General features: G+C 52.2%; 1 protein-coding gene across 1 annotated transcript in view; it reads right to left on the bottom strand.

The window, feature by feature from the left end:
- Positions 1 to 22: 22 nt before the first annotated feature.
- IL34 (interleukin 34) overlaps positions 23 to 14,836 on the bottom strand; it is a 61,178-nt gene continuing 46,364 nt past the window's right edge. Inside the window, exons 3-8 of the mRNA XM_082608262.1 lie at positions 10,977 to 11,388; positions 5,211 to 5,344; positions 4,300 to 4,377; positions 3,852 to 4,013; positions 921 to 1,053; positions 23 to 688 (exon numbers count right to left, since the gene is read on the bottom strand). Coding sequence (XP_082464388.1) covers positions 516 to 688; positions 921 to 1,053; positions 3,852 to 4,013; positions 4,300 to 4,377; positions 5,211 to 5,344; positions 10,977 to 11,004 — 708 coding nt within the window. The 5' untranslated portion in view covers positions 11,005 to 11,388 and the 3' untranslated portion in view covers positions 23 to 515. The remainder of the gene's footprint in view (positions 689 to 920; positions 1,054 to 3,851; positions 4,014 to 4,299; positions 4,378 to 5,210; positions 5,345 to 10,976; positions 11,389 to 14,836) is intronic.

Here is a 14,836-nt window from a genome sequence, read left to right as displayed (position 1 = left end):
AACCAAAACAAACCAAAACAAAGCAGGTGTTTAATAGAAAAAGGGAACTGTGGCAAGATGTGGCATTTGGCTATGCCCTCTCCCCAGCTTTGCTGCCCTCTCCCTGGCCTTGCCGAGTCATGTCCCCACCCCCATGCCCACCTGGTACAGCTCTCACCTCTTTGGGCTTAGGAGACGGTCAGCCCTGCCCTCAGGGAAGGGGGCAGCCCAGGCAGTGCCAGGAGGGGCCATAGGCTCTGTCTTCATTGACCTTCAGGTGCCCCCCAGCGCCCACCGCTCCAGGTGAGACCATGGGAGGTATGGAAGGCGGGAAGCTGAACCCTTCTCAGGCACTGAGTCCCCCTCAAAGGAGAAATACCCCTCTAGGATCTCCTCTCCCAAGAGGGGCTCCCCACCACCACCCAGAGAAGCCTCAGGCCCAGTCCATCTCCTGCAGGAGCTCCTCCAGCTGCCCCACCCAGTTACCATGCAGGCCACTCAGGGCAGGAGGCCTTCGCCCTGTGCCCTCAGCAGCTTCACTGAGCTGGGGCTCCAGCCGTGGATGCCGGGGGGTGGGGCAGGGAGGCGGGGGGCTGCTGGCGCAGGGGGTATAGCTGGGCAGCCACACACTGTGACGAGGGCTCCGGGCTGTGAGGCTGAGGCCTTGGCACCTCACAATCCTGCCAGTTTAGGACAGGGCTTTGTTTACCTGCAGGCGACACACACACACAGACACAAATAAGACCGCAGGAGTGGTCAACAGCCCGCTCATCCCCAGACCAAGCCACACTGTCGTCCCTGTACCCAGGGCCCATCTCAGCTTCCAGAAACGGCCTGTAGCCCTGGGAAGCAGAGGGCATGCCGAGGAGGGTCCCAGCTCTGCTCAGCGACCTGGGCTCAGACACCCAGTGTCCCACCCCCAGCCCCTCAGAGCTCCTTACAGCAAGAGCAGTACAACAGATCCATGACCCGCAAGCAGTTGTCCAGCAGAGCTTTGGGCCGCACCAGCTTCAGGCTTCCTGGGGCACTCAGGAGGGACAACACTGCTTCCACCTGGGGGCTGACCTCCACACCCTGAAAGGGAGGAAATCTTTAGGACCACAGGTGCCACCCACAGCCTGTGAAGAGATCCCAGGAGAGCTCTGGGGGGCGGGGGGTTGGTGGCTATCCTGCCTGGAAGGAGGACAAGAGATCCCTGTGACCAGGACGCCTGAGAGCAATTTCTCTCCTTCCTGCAGGTGCCATTTTTCCTGGGAGGGGCTCCCTCGATGTCCCTCACTCAAGCACAACACACAGAAGCTTCTCTTTTCCTCTCCTAGGGGCAGGCCAGACAGGGAGGAGGTGGGGGCATCCTTGCTGTTCTAGCCCAGGCCCGGCCACCACCACATGAGGAGTCCCTATCCCAGGGACACTGTCCTTCAGTATGTAAAGACCCACACCGACTCCCATGAAGAAGAGACAGGACCCTCCGGAGGGTCGGTCATATCGTGAGGCACACTAGGCACACTGACAGGGCTGGGTCTCCAGCTCCAAGCTCGGGGGCTCCTCTCCACAACACTTAACAAAAGGAACCTGGTGTGGGGAGCACCAGGCACCGTGGGAGGGACAGAGCGGGGGCCAGAACTGTCGAAGAAGACACGGAGCACGGCACTTCCCTGGTGGCGCAGTGGTTAAGAATCCGCCTGCCAGTGCAGGAGACGCGGGTTTGAGCCCTGGTCCAGGAAGATCTCACATGCCGCGGAGCAACTAAGCCCATGAGCCACAACTACTGAGCCCCTGTATGCCACAACTACTGAAGCCCGCGCACCTAGAGCCCGTGCTCCACAACAAAGACAAGCCACCGCTGAGAAGCCCACGCACAGCAACAAAGAGTAGCCCCGCTCACCGTAACTAGAGAAAGCCTGCGCGCAGCAACGAAGACCCAACGCAGCCAAACATAAAAATAAATAAATAAATGTATGTATAAATAAATAAATAATAATACTTAAACAAACAAAAAAAAAGACATGGAGCAGGAGGAAACGTGGGACCTGAGCTGGGGAAGGACCTTCCTAAAAGTGAAGTGTTCTAGGTTGAACTGTGTGTCCCCCTGCCCCACACCCCCCTAAAAAAGCTCTGTCCAAGGCCTAATCCCTAGTACCTGTGAATGTGACCTGTTTGGAAATGGGGTCTATGCAGATGTAATTAAGTCAGGGGTCTCCAGATGAGATTAGTGTGGATTTATGGTGGGCCCTAAATCCAATGACTGTTGTCCTTGTAAGAGAAAGGGAGCAGGTTCTTCTCTGGGACACAGAGGGAAAGGCCATGTGAAGACAGAGGCAGAGGGTGGAGTGATGCTGCACAAGCCAAGAACACCATCAGCCACCAGAAGCTGGAAGAGGTGGGAAAGATCCTCCTTTGGAGCCTTTGGAGGGAGCATGGCCCTGCTGACACCTTGATTTCAGACTTCTGGTCTACAGAACTGCGATAGAATAATTTCTGTTGTTTCAAGCCACGAGTTGGTAGTAATTTGTGACAGCAGTCCCCAAAAAACTAATATACAAAGGCTTAGAGAGAGAAGTGAGGGTGGCAGGAGGGCAAAGGGGCCCATGCCCATGGCCCTCTCCCTAGAGGGAGGACCCACTGCCCCATACATGTTGGGAACATATGGAACGGGCCATCAACCATTGACATTGTGAGAAAGAAGAGGTTAAAAGTTGGTTCAGGGACTTCCCTGGTGGTCCAGTGGTTAAGACTTCGCCTTCCAATGCAGTGGGTGCAGGTTCGATCCCTGGTTGGGGAGCTAAGATCCCACATGCCTCATGGTCAAAAACAAAAACATAAAACAGAAGCAATATTGTAACAAATTCAATAAAGACTTTGAAAATGGTCCACATCAAAAAAAAAAAAAAATCTTTAAAAAAAAAAGCTGGTTCAATCTGAAGAGCCCAGGTGGGCAGGGCCTCAGCCTACCCACAATCTCCTTCCCAGCTCCCCAGAGCTCACAGAGCCAGAGACACTCCCAAGGAAAATTGAGGATGGAACACAGTCCGTTCCCCAGGTCAGCTCCAAACCCCCTGCCCACAGGCACAAGAAAGCCACCAAGGAAATGGCTGGGTCTCCCGGTCCCCACCAGAACGGAGAGCCTCCACAAAGTTCTCGGCAGCTGCAAAAGCAGGTGCTGGCCCTGAGCCCTGGTGTCAGCAGAAGCTCACAGTTGGCTTCCTGTTGGCTGTTCTTGCTGGGCAACAGGTGGGGCCCCAGGGCAGTTGTGTACCAGGGTCCTAAGGAGGGCTGGGGGCGGTCAGTAGGGCAAGGCGGGGGTGTGGGGAGGGGTCCCATGGCACACACATGGCCTGCGAGGATACACACCGACCCCGTCACCTTACTCTCTAGGCTTTTTGGAAGACGTATCCCCCAGGCCTCCGATCAACACTGCTGAACAGGCAGCGATCGGGAACCTCTATTATTATTATTAATTAAGGTCCGTTTACGTTAGGGTTCACTCTTTCTGTTGTACATTCAATGGGCTTTGACAAATGCAATTATACCCACCGTTACAGCATCATACAGAAGAGTTTCATCGCCCTCAAGCCCCCTGTGCTCCACCCATTTATCCCTCCCCCTTTCCCTCTTTTCTTAGATGTGGAAATAAAGTGAGAGGGATCAATGACTCGCCCAGGGTTGCAGAGCATAACAGGGTCTCAGGCGCATCTCTTGCCCCCCAAGCCCAGTCCACCACCCTGCCCCCCCCATTTCTCCCACACTCTCCAGGACATGCCAGAACTTTCCATGCCTTTACCTTCTCCCTTGATAGTTTTTGGCCACACACACACACACACACACACCACCCCCACCCCACCTCCGGCCACCTGCACCTCTGCACGGCTCACCGGGAGGCCTTGTTTGACATCCAGCAGCAGCGTATGTACCTCCTCCAGGTACTTCCAGGATGGATGGCCCTCGAGCAGCACCTCCTGCACCCACTCAGTAGCACTGAGACTCACCAAGACCCACAGATACCGCAGCTCCTGTTGGCTCACCCGGGCCCTCTGCTGCAGGGCAGGAGAAATTATTGAAACCCCAGACAGGAGCCTCTGGGCCTGCCCCCCACAGCTCTGATTGCCCCCCAGATTTGTCCTGCACAGGGGGCAGACCACGGGCATCCACTGTGGATGGGGTGGGAGGGGCACCTGGGGCCTGAGCCAAGGGCAGGCTTGCTTGAGGGGCCAGGAAAGACCCCTGGCAATAGGATCTGCCCAGACCAATGTGCCTCCAGGCAGGGCCCACAGGATGTCCCAGGAGGCAGGGGCCTCCCCATTCCAGAGGGGGGATTCTCACCAGCCTGGTGACGTTGGCCATTCGGAGTACCCCCTCATAAGGCACACTGACCCTGTAGTTGATGGGGAAGTAGTGTTTCTGGGGAGATACAAGAGAACAAAGGATGAGATCAGAGCCAGAAATGGCTCAGACTCCCCCAACCTCGGAGAAGAATTTGATGCAGGAGGAGAGGACCCAGGACCGGCCCTTGATGGCAGCGGTGGTCCTCTACAGAAAACATGTGCTTGGCTCCCAGTTGGGATAAAGACAGCTCTTTCCTCTGGGACACAGGGAAGGTGAAACAAAACAAAACATGTTAAGGCATAAGTCTCGGGCCAAAATGTAGGATGAGAGGCTTACTACTCCTAGAGAATCATATCCTTTAGCAGGGGTGAGGAAAATGACTTTAAAAGATTACTCTAAAACTTATCATGGTGATGGTTTCATGACTTTGCAAATACACTAAAAGCCATAGAAATGTACACTTGAACAGGTGAGGTGTGTGGTATGTGAATTATATCTCAAAAAAGCTGTTAAAAAAAAAAAAAGACCTACAGAGCCACATGCCACGTAGTCCACTCTATAAAAAGAATCAAACGTTCTAATTTCTAGGTCCTTATCTCCCCTGCTAAATAGTGTCTGGGGTTCCCCCAAGGTTTCCTGGAATCCATTCCTGAGTCACTGGGTGAGTGCCACGTGGAGGTGGGATCAAAGGTCAGATCAGATAGGAGGGTTGGAGGCCCCAAGGATGGATGGCAGGAGCGGGGACAGGAAGTGCAGACGAGGCACATGGGCGTGTGTGAGGGAGAAGGGAGCCATGGCAGGCACAGGCCTGACACAAGTCCAAGGAGAGGGACTGAATTTCCAGGTCCTTACATCCCATGAGCCACAGGGCTTTGAAAGAGGGACACAACAAGTGCCCACGTAGTTACCATGTACTGAAGGCGGTTCCGGTACTGCAGCTTGTCCCGCAGAAAGCCAGTGATGGCACACTCCTCGCTCCGGGTTAAGGGCCACACCTCCAAACCCTCGTTCCCCAAGGCCATGCCCAGGAGGATCCCGAGATCTGTGGACCACACACAACAAGAACACGTGAGCCACCTGCGTGGCTCCCACACTGCCCAGGTACGCAGAGCTGTGCACACAACCTCCCTTTTCCCAGTCACAAGTCCTCTCGGAAGGCTTGGGGTGGGAGGCGCAGGGTCCCAAGGAGGCCTTCCCAGGGCCAGGAATACTCTCCCTGCGGTCCGGGCTGCAGGACAGCAACGCAGGCAAGCATGAACCGTCCAGCCCAGCCACCTCCCGCCCCAGGCTGGCAAAGCCCCCCAGGAGCCACGCCCTGGGATTGGTCTCCAGTCTCCTTCCCACTCCTTCCCCAGGGGGCAGGCACAGCCTCCTTTCCATGGCAACCCCTGCCCTTCATCTAGAACCTACGAGTTTTCAAAGCCTTTTGCTGCATTTTCCATCCAGAGACTCTGGAACTGTGGATTCTAGTTCCAACTCTACAAATGACTCTTGGGTGACCCACTCCGTTGTCCTCCCTGCTCTATCTGACCTTGACATGCCTCTTAATTAGAGGTACCAGAAGGTCTGTAGCAGCCCTTCCAGTCTGGTCTTTCCGGGATGCTGAGCGAACCTCACTCAGGCTGTTTCTCTTCCTCGCTAACAAACGATCCAAACATTACCAGCCTTCACCACTGCAGGTCACTGTGACTTTAAAAACAGTGTGATGTCTGTGTAACTGAATAGACTTACAAAAATTATCTGAGAGAATTTGCAACAAACATGAACAAGGGTTAAGTTGATGGGAGCAGAAAGAACAAAATATAGATGGGCAAGAGATGTATCTGAAACTCAACCTCGCTAATAAATTCACGTCAAAACAATCGATACACGTTTCACCTACAAATGGAAAGGCTTTTTTGTTGTTGTTGCTGTTGTTTTATTTTATTTTAATAACATTTGCTGCTGGCAAAATAGTGAGGCAGATGCTCTTATCCTGGAAAGCAATTTGGCAATTTTTGTTATTAATGGACTTAATAATGCCCACACATTTCGACCCACTAAGCTTTAAAATTGTCCACACCCTCTGACCCATTACACTCATTTCTAGGAATAAATGTGAAGGAAAAGAGAGACATAACCGAAAGATTAGTGGACAAAGACTTCCTCTGCAGTATTATTTTGTAATAGTGAACATCTGTAAGTGGCCTAGATGTTCAATAATAACGAATGTAGCCAATAAAAATCACATTGCCAAAGAATACTTATGATATGCTTATATGATAAGAAAAATACTTTTGATATGCTTAGCAAAGTTTTAAAAAGCATGATGCAACACACTGTATCTGGGTATAAAGCATGACTTGAATTTTGTTAATTATATATACGTGTGTGCATAGAAAATGCAATGGAAAGAAATGCACCAAATCTCTATGGGAGATTTTTATGTTCTTCTTTATATTTTTTAGGATATCTTTTACATTCTATAATTAGTATGTATTATTGTTATAGTCAAAAGCAGTAATTTTTTTCCTTTTCTCCCTCTTCCTTCCTTCCTCCCTTCCGTCCTCCTCCTCCTCTCTCTCTCTCTTTCTTCCTTTTTTCCCCCCAAACAGCCAGGCAGGCTGAGTCACCTCTTTGATTCGCCCCCTGGTTGTGAGCAGCAATTACTCACTGGACTTGCTGCCCTCACTTCCCCGGCACTTAGGGAGACTTTTGTTCTTGAACCCTTACTGGCCTGAGCCTGCTGACACGCACTTTCCCACCCCCTTCTCAGTGCTGCTGCCATGCCTGTGCCCCTGCTGGGCCAGAAGCTCAGGTTTACTCAAGCCCAGGCCCCTTATGGCCTCCAGCCCACCAGCCCTTCCCCTCATAGAAGTCTGATACCACATTTTTTGCAAACTTGCAATCCATCTTGCACTTCCTCTGTCTCTCTCTTCCCATATTCTCAACCCAATATTTGGACAAGGGAACAGATAAACCAGTGTTTCTGCTTGCTTTCTCCCTTGTCTCTACATCATTAACACTCTCAGCTTGGCACCCCTGCTGGTCAGGATCATTCCTGCCTCAGGGTTTAGGCTCACACATTGCCCCTGCCCTGGGTATCCTCTCACACAGCAGACCTCTTCCAAGGTCTCACCAAGACTCCTTCCCTCCCCAGAAGCTCCCCTGCCTACGCCAGCCACCAACCCCTGTCTCTAGCACCAACCCCTGCCTCTAGGGCCATCTGTCCAATTCACTCATTGTCTTTTTTTTTTTTTTTTTTTTTTTGGCTGCTTTGGGTCTTCAATGCTGTGTGCGAGCTTTCTCTTGTTGCAGTGAGCGGGGGCTACTCTTCATTGCGGGGTGCGGGCTTCTCATTGCAGTGGCTTCTCTTGTTGCAGAGCATAGGCTCTAGGCGCGCGGGCTTCAGTTGCTGCAGCACACGGGCTCAGTACTTGCAGCACGCAGGCCCTAGAGTGTGCGGGCTTCAGTAGTTGCGGTGCGTGGGCTCAGTATTTGTGGCTCGCGGCCTCTAGAGCGCAGGCTCAACAGTCGTGGCGCATGGGCTTAGTTCCTCCGTGGCACGTGGGATCTTCCAGGACCAGGGCTCGAACCTGTGTCCCCTGAATTGGCAGGTGGATTCTTAACCACTGCACCACCAGGGAAGCCCCTCACTCATTGTTTTGATCAGACAACGCAGCAGCCAGTGTGTGAATGCACAGCACCGTGAACCACAGCAAGGACGTGTTACTCAGCACTTTGGGGTGCACATCGAGCAGGGAGCTGGGAGCGGTATCTGGGTCTCCTGTAGAAGCTGGTAAAGGCTCACCCAGGGTATCTGAGTGAGCAGGTATGAGGTAGTGGCGGGGGGGGTGGGTCGGGCAGAGAATCTGCATTTCCAACAAGTCCTGAAGTAAAACTGATGCTGCTGGTCTGGGGACCGCACTTGACAGAAAGTGACAGTTTACAAATTGGTGTCCTTAGGGCCACATTCTGGTTCACAGAGATTTCACATAAAAATCCAAATTTCCATCTTTTCTTTAAAAATCAGTATCCCTGTCCACACTGAGTCTTCTTTCCAATGTGGCAGTCACCCTGTGGCTGCCCACTCCACCCCCAAGTCCCACCCCACCTGACCTCATCTGAGTCCCAGTCTGGAGCCTTTGGGGGCCTGGCCACTAGCCTCGTAGCAGAGACTTACAGAGCCTCCGTGCTTCCCAGCCTGACACACATGGGTTGCCCCAGAAACTCTGTCCATAGATGATCTGCCTTCTCCCAAACTTAGACCTCCTCCAAGTCTGCAGCCCAACTACCATTCCCAGTTTTAAGCTCCCTTCCTGTGGCCTCCACTCTGAAAAACAGGCCAGCAAACAGGTAACTAGGCAGGGACAGCACAGCTGTAGCCTCACGTACCCTCTGCATCCTGAAAGCCCCACAGCTAGTGCAACCCTGGTCGGGAGGCCCGCCATGCCCCCCTATCTCCACAGTTAAGAGGCCTGCAAGACAGAAGAGGAGACTGAAGAAAGAGTAATGTCCTGTGTGCAATGACAAATGGGGCTTGTCCACCACCCCCATATCTGTGCCTGTGTGTGTAAATACCCCCAAATTTCCGTTCACCAAGAACCTCAGATGCAAGCTTATTTGGAGATAGGGTCTTTGCAAATGTTATTAAGAATCTCCAGATGGGGCTTCCCTGGTGGCGCAGTGGTTGAGAGTCCGCCTGCCAATGCAGGGGACACGGGTTCGTGCCCCGGTCCGGGAAGATCCCACATGCCGCAGAGCGGCTGGGCCCGTGAGCCATGGCCGCTGAGCCTGCACGTCCGGAGCCTGTGCTCCGCAACGGGAGAGGCCACAGCAGTGAGAGGCCCTGTGCTCCGCAATGGGAGAGGCCACAGCAGTGAGAGGCCCACGTACCATAAAACAAACAAACAAACAAAAAAGAATCTCCAGATGAAATCCTCTTGAATTTAGGGTGGGCCCTAAATTCAATGACTGGTGTCCTTATAAGAAGAGGAAAGGACACAGAGACACATGTAAGGAAAGACCATTCATATGGCCTTCACATATGATGAAGGCAGATTGGAGTGATGCAGCCACAAGCCAAGGAATGCCAGAAGCCACCAGAAGCTGGAAGAGGCAAGAAGGATCCTCCCCTAAAGCCTTCAGAGGGAGCATAACCTTGACAACTTGATTTCAGACTTCTGACCTCCAAAGCTGTGACAGAATACATTTCTGCTGTTTTAAGCCAAGATTGTGGCAATTGGTTACGGCAGCCACTCCTTTTCCAGCACCCCAGCCCCTCTCTGAGCCCCTGATCCTCATCCCTCCCTCCCCCTCACCCCACGGCCAGTCCTTGCCAATCCTGCGCTCTGCTTTCATGAGCTTTGTCCCCTCTGCCAGGCCTCTTCATTCTCACTTCCAACTCCAGAAGGAACCCTCATCACCTCATCACATCCTGCCCAGGAGGCTGTAACAGCAACTCCCCAAAGCACGGCCAGATTGATCTCTCGAAAGCAGAGTAACTCTCAATCTCAGCTCCCACGCCCAGGTCACGGACCTTCCAGGGCTCCCTGATACCTCATGAGTTAGCCACTCTTCACCCTGGCTTTCAAGGCCTCAGGCACCTACCTGAGCCCAAACCAGCTTTCCTGCCTGGCCTCTCACGCTCTCACTGCTGAGCCTTTGCTCACGCTGCTCCCTCGCCCTGGAAGGAACACCGTCCTCACCTCCCCACGGCTACATGTGTGAACCCTACCCACCTCTGAGACCAATTCAAGTGGCACCTCGCCGTGCTGTTTCTCCTGCTCGCCCTGCTCCTCAGGACTTGGAAGATTCCAGAACACTGGGTCTGGGTCCTTCCACCTGTTCTGAACATCCGGACCCTTTGCAGTGCCCTCCACAAGGGCCAGGGTGGACCCAGCTCCTCTGCGAATCCCTCACAGGGTCAGACCCCGGACCTCATGCAAGTGGCACACAGCTCCTAGCACCTAACTCCATGCCGGGTGTTAGAGAGAGACACACGAGATAGCCCAGGTCCTTGTCGCCATGGCAGTGTCTCTCCAGTGGGCACGTGGGCGGCCCCAGAAAAAAATATGTTGAATTTAAGTCAATTAAATTGAATCTTGGAGTCTGAAGGGAGCTTGGTCTGCCCTCCCACCAGCAGGCAGGCCTGAGAGACTTGTCAATTCTTTTTTTCTGTCCTCATTTCAACTATTTTTCTTTTCCCCAACGACACTGTTCTCTTTCTGCCTTTTGATTTAGCTCTTCATGGAGGGAAAGGCAGAGGGAGCAGGGTGCACGTCTCCCATGTGTCTCGGGGCCCAGGCGACTTCACAAGCCCCCACCCCTGGCTGGTCAGGCCCAGGGAGGCCAGAAATCATCTCTCTGCCACCTCCATCCCCACCGTACTCCCCAGTGAGCACCAATGAATCTGAGCAGGTGAGACGCTGCCTCCTACCCCTAGTGCCTGCCCTGTCCCTGTGACCCACTGACTGTGCCCACCCAGACTAAGGCTCATACCCACCATGCCCATCTGAGCTGCAGTCAGTTGGAGACAGGGCAGACGGCGTGGGAGTCCCCAAGGGTGCCTGCCATTAAGCTGGGAAGCATCTCAACTTCTCACCAGGAAGAATGCCCTGGTTGCCATGGTTGCAAAGCCTGGCTCTGGGCCAAACTCTCCCTGGGCAGTCCCCACAGACCCCCCCAGTACTCACAGCGCAGCCAGGCGAATCCCTGGGGCATGGTGGTGTGCTGGGTCTCCCAGAGAGCAGAGGTGGTGTCCCCAGCAATGTGTCTATCCACAGAGGCCTGACTGGGGCCTACATGGCCTCGGGTCAGCAAAGGTGGCCCAAAGTCGAGGAAGGACTAGCCACGGAGGAGTGGCCCAGCAGGAGGTGGCAGGTGCTCCTGGGCAGGGCTCACCCTTATCTGCCTGGCTGTGCAGAGGGCAGCCGGGGGGCGGTGGCTGTGAGTCCCATGGCAGCCAAGACCTGGCCTGAAACGGCTGCCTCGGGGTCTTCCTTCCAAGCAGGAGGAGAGAGTCCCCAGCAGGCCCCTCGGAATCTGAGGCTGGGTTGTGCTTTCTCTGATTTCTCTGTCTGCAGCTGCTCAGTGTGAAATCTGGCTCTGGAAAGAGAAAGGAGGAGAGAAACTGATTATGTAAGAGCGGTGCTGCCGCTCAGCCATCAGCCACAGGCGCGCAGAGCCTGCTGTGCAGGCTGCACCCACCGCTGGCCGGGACCACCGGGGAAGGCCAGAGGTGCACAGCCCTGCCCTGGTTGCTGGCTACTCGGGGACACAGAAATGACAGAACAACCAAAGGGCAGCCCCAGCCCAGGAGTAAGTTAAAATGACACCAGCTGACAGCCTGGGGCCAAAACAAAAGCAGGACCAAGGAATGAATGAGCTGTGTGGGTTAAATCAAAGGAGCTTCCTGAAGGCGGTCGATCACAGGTAAAGTACATGAACGGCTTGGACTGTGGGGAGGTTAAAAAAAAGCCCAGAATCGGGCTCTGCACCCCTCCATGCCCCAGAGAACACTCTCCTAGCCACCTCCTCACTCAGAAATCTCCCAGAAAGGCTCCCACCACACACCCTAGACCACCAGACCGGGACGGAGAAGCTGAGAAAGTGAGAACTGGGGTCATGGTCACCTTCATGCCACACCGCAGAGCCCTAATCCTGGGTGCCATCTGTGGTCCCACCCATCCACTGAAACGGGGGGAGATATGCGGAAGCCAGGAAGGCACAAAGTGGGAGGTACCTAATGGCACAGAAGCCAGAGCCTTCTCTCAGGGGGAGGGGCACAGAGGAAATCACCTAAAAGAATGGGGGTGTCTGTCTCTCTCTCTCTGGTGGGGAAGAGAGAGGGGGAAGAGTTTGAGAATGGCCTCTCCCACCCCACCCCCACTCTACCCAGGCCTTTGGAACAGCCCTTTAGAAGCTCATGCAGAGAAAAGTTGGACAAGTAAAAGTTGGAATATTATTCTACATAATTCAATTGCAAATAGCATTTTCAAAGTCACAGTAGCAAGTAAAAAGTGAAAGTTAGTTTAACAGAAGCATGACTTAAGGATCCTGGAAGGACAAGGGCCTGGGGAGGGTGCACATGAGTGGTGAGGGAAGCGGGTGACAAGGAGCTACACGTTCCTTGGTGGGAAGTCAACAGATAGTGCCTCAAATGAATGAGCAACATGAGCATATATATAATTGAATCAATTTGCTGTATACCTGAAAGTAACACAACATTGTAGATCGACTATACTTCAATCAAAAAAAAAAAGTTATGGATGGGGGTGCGTGTGAAGAATTCGGGCCACTTCTGCAGCCAATCTGTTACACCTACACAGAGCATTCTTCTCCCCAAAGTGGCCAGGCCTGACCTGAGGCCCAGGGGACAGAGTCCTGGACCCCCCGCTCCAGCCTGACAGCTTCCCTGTAAGCAGGGCAGGGCCACGAGGGTCTCAGAGACACTCCATGCAACCTCCACATCCAGAGATGAGGAAACAGGCCTGGGGAGAGGGAGCTGTCCCAAGGCCTCATGCCCAACCCCATCGTCCTCCTGTGAATCAAGCCCCTCTGCCCTTTGAGAATGTGGGGAGGGACATTCTAGCAACTAGCAGTCCTGTAGAGTGAGTCACAGAAGCTCAATTTAAGGAGGAGGTGGATGAAAAATGGGGCTGAGTTGAGGCCACAGAAAAAAGAAGATAAACAAAAGCATACATAGGAATGATTTTTTTCTGGTTAATTCCATTAGCCCAGGGTCTATATTTCTGAATAACATTTCATCCACCACCTCTGTTCAGTGGAAAGAGGATTCTAGACCTGGGGCACATGAATAACACAGGACCCACTCTTGGCCACATCTGAGTAGTAAGTCTCATTCAGAGAGGTGGGCTGAGTCAGACCCTGACTGGCTCCCTCAGCTCCCATATCCCATTCAGTACAAGTCCAATCTGCAAAGGAGGCTCTATTTCTACCCCCCTTTAATCTGGGCTTGGCCGTGTGACTTGCTCTGACCAGTGGGATGTGCCTATGCCTTCAGCTTGTCCTCTCTTGCTGCTGGGAGAGCTTCACGTCATGTAAACAATTCCGGGCTAGCTTCCTATAGGAGGCCTCAGGCATTTGAGTGGGACCATGCTAAACTAGTCCATCTGGCCCCTGCCAAGTCAGCCCAGAATCCAAGCCACCCCACAGAATCATGAGAAATAATCAGTGTTTGTTTATTTTAAACCACTAAGCTTTGGGGGTAGTCTGTTACACAACAAAAACTAATTGATATAGCCTGAAAGTGCATCATCTCTGCAAATGCTCTGTAAAAAGCCAGGTCAATTCTAACCCAAAGCATCTTCTGGGAGTGGTTCCAGTGGCTTCTCTCCTCTGAATGAAGCTCAGGAAGCCTTGGGGGCAAAGCTGTGCTTTCATTGCCCTAGGGCCCAGCTCAGCATCTTCTATTGGAGGATGAACTTTCTGGAATTCAATACTAATCAAGACTTTTTTCCCCTCTGCCATATTTGATTTATGTTTTGAAACTTTATTATAGCACTGTTAAACAAACCCAAATAAGGTAGAATAGGATAATGGATCCTCATTATTCAGCTTCAAAAATTATCAATATTCTGTCATTCCTGTTTCACCCATCCTCCATTTTTTTCCCTAGAGTATTTTTTTTTTTTTTGCGGTATGCGGGCCTCCCACTGCTGTGGCCTCTCCCGTTGCGGAGCACAGGCTCCGGACGCGCAGGCCCAGCGGCCATGGCTCACGGGCCCAGCCGCTCCGCGGTATATGGGATCCTCCCAGACCGGGGCACGAACCCGTATCCCCTGCATCGGCAGGCGGACTCTCAACCACTGCACCACCAGGGAGGCCCTCCCTAGAGTATTTTAAAGCAAATTCCAGACAGGCCATTTTACCAGTATGTAAGGATTTTTAAAAAATATATAATCGCATTACTACTATTGTACATTTCCAAATCAATAATCCCTTATATCACCTAATACAGAATCCATGTTCATATAAACCCACACATATAAACCCACACAACTAATTCACTACAAAAGTACAAAGAACATACAATGGCGAAAGGATAGTCTCTTCAATAAATGGAGTTGGGAAAACTGGACATCCACATGCAAAAAAATTAAACTACACCACTATCCCACACCATACACAAAAATCAACTCAAAATGGATCAGAGACTTTAATGTAAAACCTGAAACCATAAAACTCCTAGAAGAAAACATAGGCAGTATATTCTTGGGCATCAGTATTAACAATATATTTCCAGATATGTCTCCTCAGGCAAGGGAAACAAAAGCAAAAATAAACAAATGGGACTGTATCAAACTAAAAAGCTTCCTTCCGCACAGCAAGGGAAACCACCAACAAAACAAAGACAACCTACCAAATGGGAGAAGATATTTGTAAATCATATGTCCAATAAGGGATTAATATTCATAATAGATAAAGAACTCATACAATTCAACAACAGCAAAAAACAAACAATGTGATTAAAAAATGGGCAGAGGGGCTGAATAGACATTTTCCCAAAGAAGACATATGGATAGCCAACAGG

The sequence above is a fragment of the Mesoplodon mirus genome (genome assembly GCF_964341445.2).
Source record: "Mesoplodon mirus genome assembly, chromosome: 19".
NCBI lineage: Eukaryota > Metazoa > Chordata > Mammalia > Artiodactyla > Ziphiidae > Mesoplodon > Mesoplodon mirus.
Note: the sequence above shows the minus strand (reverse complement) of the source record. Positions and strands in the feature narration are given on the sequence as shown.